The sequence below is a fragment of the Otolemur garnettii genome, unplaced genomic scaffold (assembly GCF_000181295.1).
Source record: "Otolemur garnettii isolate 467f Iridium unplaced genomic scaffold, OtoGar3 scaffold00096, whole genome shotgun sequence".
NCBI lineage: Eukaryota > Metazoa > Chordata > Mammalia > Primates > Galagidae > Otolemur > Otolemur garnettii.
Genome location: NW_003852491.1, coordinates 1,573,550 through 1,580,015, shown reverse-complemented (window position 1 = coordinate 1,580,015; position 6,466 = coordinate 1,573,550). Strand labels below are relative to the sequence as shown.

General features: G+C 40.3%; 1 protein-coding gene across 1 annotated transcript in view; it reads left to right on the top strand.

The window, feature by feature from the left end:
* Window positions 1–6,466, top strand: part of COG7 (component of oligomeric golgi complex 7) — a 93,379-nt gene that overhangs the window by 46,867 nt on the left and 40,046 nt on the right. Inside the window, exons 10-11 of the mRNA XM_003795725.3 lie at window positions 2,909–3,036; window positions 4,367–4,521. Of these exons, the coding sequence (XP_003795773.1) occupies window positions 2,909–3,036; window positions 4,367–4,521 (283 nt within the window). The remainder of the gene's footprint in view (window positions 1–2,908; window positions 3,037–4,366; window positions 4,522–6,466) is intronic.

Here is a 6,466-nt window from a genome sequence, read left to right as displayed (position 1 = left end):
TTTATTTATTTATTTATTTATTTTGAGACAGAGCCTCAAGCTATCCCCCTGGGTAGAGTGCCATGGCATCACAGCTCACAGCAACCTCCAACTCAAGCGAGTTGGACTCAAGCGAGTCTCCTACCTCAGCCTCTCAAGTAGCTGGGACCACAGGCACCCACCACAACACCTGGCTAATTTTGGTTGCAGCCATCATTGTTGTTTGGCGGGCCCGGGCTGGATTCGAATCCGCTACGTTAGGTGTATGTGGCTGGTGCCTTAGCCGCTTGAGCCACAGGCGCTGAGCCTGGCATTCTTTTTTAAAGATGAGATTTTCCTTTCTCTCTAATATCACTATGAACTCATGGACTTTTTTTTTTTTTAAAGTGTATTAGGATCTGTTATCATTCATTTTGATGTCCATATTATTTCTGAGGTAGACTGTGGTTGTCCCTTCAAGCTGGCTCTTGTATCTTTTTGACACATCTCCATCAGTCTTTGAATGCTTCCTTTTTTTGGTACAAAATGTTCCAGGAAGAACATGTACTTGCCCTTGCCTCAGATCTGAAATCAGTCATTTTCCTAGAAAGCTTGGTTTCTTCTAGGGGAAATGGTATTTAGAAACCAAGATCTGGGCACCAGGGATGTTCATTGTTGCTGGAGTATCATTACTTGCAGCCTCTTGTGGTGGACAGAGCTTGGAAATATTTTTTAAAAATTACCAGTTTATACTAGTATTTCCCAATCAAATCCAACATTTTGACCTCTTACATACCCATTTGCATTCCCCGTTTCCTGCAGTGAGAATCTTTATTCCCAATAGTGTGTATGTGTGTCTTCATATATATATGTAACTTTTAAATACATATTTATATATAAAATTTTTATATACATATAACTTTCATAATTGCATTATGGATAGGTCAAATATATTTAATGTACTCATTCAACTATAAAGGGACTAGTACTGGCATACTGCATGCTGAGGATGCAATGCTCAGCAAAATCAGACAGTTCCTGTTCTCATACACTGTGTATTCTGGTAGGAGATAATCACACTAATGAATGTATAATTACCAAGCAAGAAAGTACTTTGAAGAAAAGCAAATGGTTCTAAGAGTATATAAACAGAGACAGAAGACTGAGACCAGCAGACTTGAGCTGAGTGAGTATTAAGAAGTAGATGAGGAGGGATAGGGAAGATGAGGATCAGTATGACCATAAGGGAGCATGGGGTTTTAGGAACTGGGAAAAGACTGGGAGCTGGAGGACAAGCACAGGAGGATGAGGCTGTAGAATAATAAAAGTAGCTGATGTTTATTGAATGCTTACCATATGCTAGACATAATTATTTTACCTAGTTTATGCCATGATTATCTGTTTATAGTTGAAGGAAACAGACATAGAAAAGAAGTTAAGTTGTTTGCTCACAGTCACTTACCTAGCAAGCAGTAGAGCTTTGATAGAAGAACCATCACTCTTTATCACCATGTTTCTCATCCTGAGGTCAGGCAATGTGGGACTTTGTAGGTAATAAAAGAGATTTTGGGCTCCAACTAAACAGCAGTAGAAGTTACTAAAAATTTGGCTCGGCGCCTGTGGCTCAAGCAGCTAAGGCGCCAGCCACATACACCTAAGGTGGTGGGTTCGAATCCAGCCCGGACCCACCAAACAACAATAATGGCTGCAACCAAAAAATAGCCAGGCGTTGTGGCGGGTGCCTGTGGTCCCAGCTACTTGGGAGGCTGAGGCAGGAGACTCGCTTGAGCCCAGGAGTTGGAGGTTGCTGTGAGCAGTGAAACCATAGCACTCTACCCAGGGGGACAGCTTGAGGCTCTGTCTCAAAAAAAAACAAAAAAAGAAGTTACTAAAAATTTACAAGTAGGGCAGTAATGAAATCAGACAAATTGGAGGAGACCAGAATGATGCAAAGAGATTAGTAAGTAGGCCATTACATTTACCTGTTCCTTGTTGAGATTGCTTCCAAAACTTCCTGATTCTGAGCAATGTTTCCAGGAATGTCTTTCTGTGTATACGTCCTTATCTGTATATTTGTTAGTTTCTTTGGAATAATTCTTGTGTATAATGTCCTTATCTGTTTCTTTGTTAGTTTCATTTTTTTTTTTTTTTTTTGAGACAGAGCCTCAAGCTATCCCCCTGGGTAGAGTGCTATGGCATCACGGCTCACAGCAACCTCCAACTCCAGGGCTCAAGCGAGTCTCCTGCCTCAGCCTCCCAAGTAGCTGGGACTACAGGTCCCCGCCACAACGCCTGGCAATTTTTTTTTTTTTTTTTTTTTTGGTTGCAGCCATCATTTTTGTTTGGCAGGCCCGGGCTGGGGATTCAACCCCGCCACCTTAGGTGTATGTGGCTGGCGCCTTAGCCACTTGAGCCACAGGCGCCGAGCCTATTTGTTAGTTTCTTTGGAATAATTCTTCACAGTTGAATTGCTGCAACATAGAATATACACATTTAGATTTTTTATACAAATGTGTTTTAAATTTTTACATGGTTAAACATAGGAATTTTTGGAGTGCCTGGTGTTGGGGTATCCTATTTCTATAAAGACCTAAGAACACTTGAAATAGAAAATGTTCTTCCTACAAAGGCTTTTCTCTCAACAGATCTTCTTGTACTTGACCCTGCTGGCAGTTATTATTTGAAGGGATTCTTAGCTATGATTAAGGGGTTTGGTGTCTTTAATAGTGCTTAGGGCAAACAATCCATGAAACCCAAATTTAACCAGATACTTACTGAACTGAATGTTGGAAAAGTTTCCATGAATGATAAGAGCAGATTAACAAAAATGGAGTCATCTCCAAAGATAAAATAAGAAAAGCTCTAGTAGAGCACCTCTTGGCTGTTGCTTTCTAGCAGTTAATTTTAGATTCTTTATTCATTATTATTTTTCATTTCTGATTCCTTAAAGATGAGCATAACCTGGTGAAAGTCACGGAGCTGGTGGATGCTGTGTACGGGCCCTACAAGCCCTACCAGCTGAAGTATGGTGACATGGAAGAGAACAACCTCCTCATTGAGATCAGCGCTGTGCCTTTGGTAATGTCACAATCTGGCCATGGCCATTCAGGAAGCATTCTGTTTGCCTGGCTCTTTGCCAAGTCCAGCAGAGAGTTAGGGATAGGATCAGGTGTGCAAAAAAGTAGACTTGAAGTGCTTATGGTCTTTCACAATCTAAATTAAAACAAGGCTACAGATATGCTACCAATTTTCTACTTAAAATCCCCAGTGAAGATTTAGCAAAATGAGAGGCTTAAATCTTTTGTGGATAAGTCAATTACCTCTCAGATTTAGTAATTTCTTATTAAGGTAGTTTTCTATTTAAAGAAGGTATGCAAATGGGTTAGCAGCTTAGTATTCTTGGACAGTGCTTTAGGGGCAGGTTTACTATGTGGCCATGGGGTTGTGGAGTCAAGGCCATTTCCATTTCAAATATATTTGGTTTTCAAGTCATAAGTTGTCTAGCGTGACGTGAGCTGACGTTTAAGAACTGATCTTACAGTAGTTAGGAGCTGCGGCCTCTTGCCATTTTCCTGTTTTCTAAGGATGTACCTAGATAGTCTGTTCCACTTCAGTTACAGTCTTGCCCCTGAAAGAAGCATTTTCCTTTTCCTGTGCTTTTTAGGGTATCTGATATAGAGAACTTGACTCCTAGTTAGAGACCTGAGGCAGAGATAACATTTTTATTTCTTTTTGAGACAGGGTCTTACTCTGTCATCCCCGATATTGTACAGTGACGTCACTGTAGCTCACTGCAGCCTCAAACTCACAGTTTCAAAGGATCCTCCTGCCTCATCCTCCAAAAGAGGTGGGACTACAGGTGCTACCACGCCCACTAATTTTCCTTTTTTTATTATTATTTTTTTAGACAGAATCTTTCTTCATTGCGTCAGGTAGAGTGTCATGGGGTCATTATAGCTCACAACTACCTCAACTCTTGGGCTCAAGCCATCCTCTTGCCTTAGCCTCCGAAGTAGCTAGGAGTACAGATTTTTCTATTTTTGTAGTGACAGGTCTTACTGTTGCCCAAGCTTGACTTGAGCACTTGGCCTCAAGCAATCCTCCTGCCTTGGCCTCTCAGAGCCACTAGGCCCAGCCTGAAATGCCATCTTAAAGCACAGAAAAATATGAAAATGAACTAGACATTTGATGACGTTTTTCTTCCAGGAGTTAGTTAATTTTTATGATCTCACTGACTACTTTACATTGTCCTCCCCTGGCTCAGTCTCTAGAATATGTGTATTGCTGATATTCCTATTAAAGATTACTCCAGATGAGAGGGCTTAGACGTCTCCCTTTATCTTAATCTTGTCTATTCAGATATTCTTGAGTCCAATGTGACTTTCAATTGTCTGTATTTGCTGACCAGGAACACGGAGAAGTAATTGACTGTGTGCAAGAGCTGAGCCACTCTGTGAAAAAGCTGTTTAGTTTGGCGTCTGCAGCTGTTGACAGATGCGCCAGATTCACCAATGGCCTGGGGACCTGCGGCCTGCTGGCAGCTCTGAAATCCCTCTTTGCCAAGTAAGCCTGGGGGATCTGAGGCAGGGCTGGCCACATGGGAACGTGGTATCTGTCCTAATTAAATATGCATGTGTTCTGTGTTCCCACTTTGAACCCTGTGGAAGTGCTTGCACCTGTGCCCAAGAAGATGTTCTTAAGGATATTTGTTGAGGCATTATTTGTAATAGTGGAACATTTGAAGCAACTTAAATGTCCATCCATTAGGCAGTGACTGCATACGATATGGTATATTCATAGGAGGGAACCCTATGCAGCAGTTAAAGTATGTTAAAAGAAATAACCTTGGATAAATAAAATTTAACAAAGTTTATTTAAACAAGAAAAAGATTCTAGAATTGGGCAGCATTGTGGACCAAAGATGGTTCGAAATGCACCCCCGCAACCTGGTGAGCTCTATTTATAACCAGAAAACAGGAAATTACATAGAGATTACCTAATTGGTACAGTTTGGCATTGCCCAGTTTGGTCATAATTTGACAGCTTTCAGCCTAGGACTGGCTGAAGGTTTCGGCTGCTATGCTTGACTAAGACTCAGTTGGTTGCAAGTTGGTTACTCTTAGGTTAAGTTTCAACTTGTTTACATATCAAGCTAGCGTATAGTTCACTATGTATGGAGGTTGCCTTTAGCCAAACTTTATCATCCGAGTACAGAGATGGGTTTAGGCCAAATTTAACACAATTTAACAAGTATTAATTAGATGGAGTATTTTAACACATATCAAAATGGATAGATCTCAAAAATGTATTGTTGAGTGGGATAAAAAAAGAAATTTGCAGAATAATAGGTGTATTCATTTTAGAAATGAGGAAGTTAAAAAAATAGGGTATATTTTTTATAGTAGGATTTGGTAAATTTTTCCTGCAAATGGATGAATAGTTAAGTATTTTAGGCTTTATAGGCCTTATGGTCTCTTTTGCAATAGATATGTTTTTAATTCTCTGCCCTTGTAGCATGAAAACAGCCATAGATAATATAGAAATGAATGAGAATAGCTGTATTCCAATAAAACTTTATTTACAAAAATCCCAGGACGTTGACCTCTATTCTGGATCTCTTCTTAATGCTATAAAATGTATCCTATATTCCTAGACAATGGCAAATTATGGCCCATGAGTCAAATCTGGTCTGCCAGAAAAGTTTATCTATGGGTGATGGTGTAGGAAGATACAGGGTCTTTTATAGGAGATGTTACATCTTACTTGTTAGTTGATAGGAATAATCCAGTAAAGTAGAAAGAGTATACAGAAAGGAACAGTTAGCTAATTAAAAGTAAGTCCTTTTATAACCAAGAAGGGAGAAATGTTTTTCATTCATTCACAAGATTGGGACAGAAACCTTATGACTAAAAAGCCAAAAATAGTTATTATGTGGCCCTTAACAGAAAAAGTTTACCAAATGCTGATATGGAAGTTCGCACAATGAAATCAAAACATTGGTTGCCCTTGGGGAGCTGGAGAACTGGGCTGGTGGTTGTAGGGATTTAGCTTTGTTTTTGTTACTTTATTTTATTTATTTTATTTTTTTGAGGCAGAGTCTCACTCTGATGCCCTGGGCAGAGTGCCATGGCATCATAGCTCACAGCAACCTTGTCCTCTTAGGCTCAAGCAATCCTCTTGCCTCAGCCTCCTGAGTAGCTGGGACTATAGGCACCCTCCACAATGCCCAGCTATTTTTAGAGACTCTTGCTCAGGTTGGTCTTGAACTCCTGAGCTCAGGCGATCCACCCTCGATGGCCTCCCACAGTGCTAGGACTATAGGCATGAGCCACCACACCTGGCCTAATGTATCAATTTTCACGTTTTTTTTTTTATAGAGATAGTCTTCAGCTCCTGGGCTCAAGCAATCCTCCCACCTCAGCCTCCCAAAGTGCTGGGATAATAAGTGTGAGTCACTGTGCCTGGCCTGTCTTTTAATTTTTTTTTTAATAAAAAAATTTTATTTTTT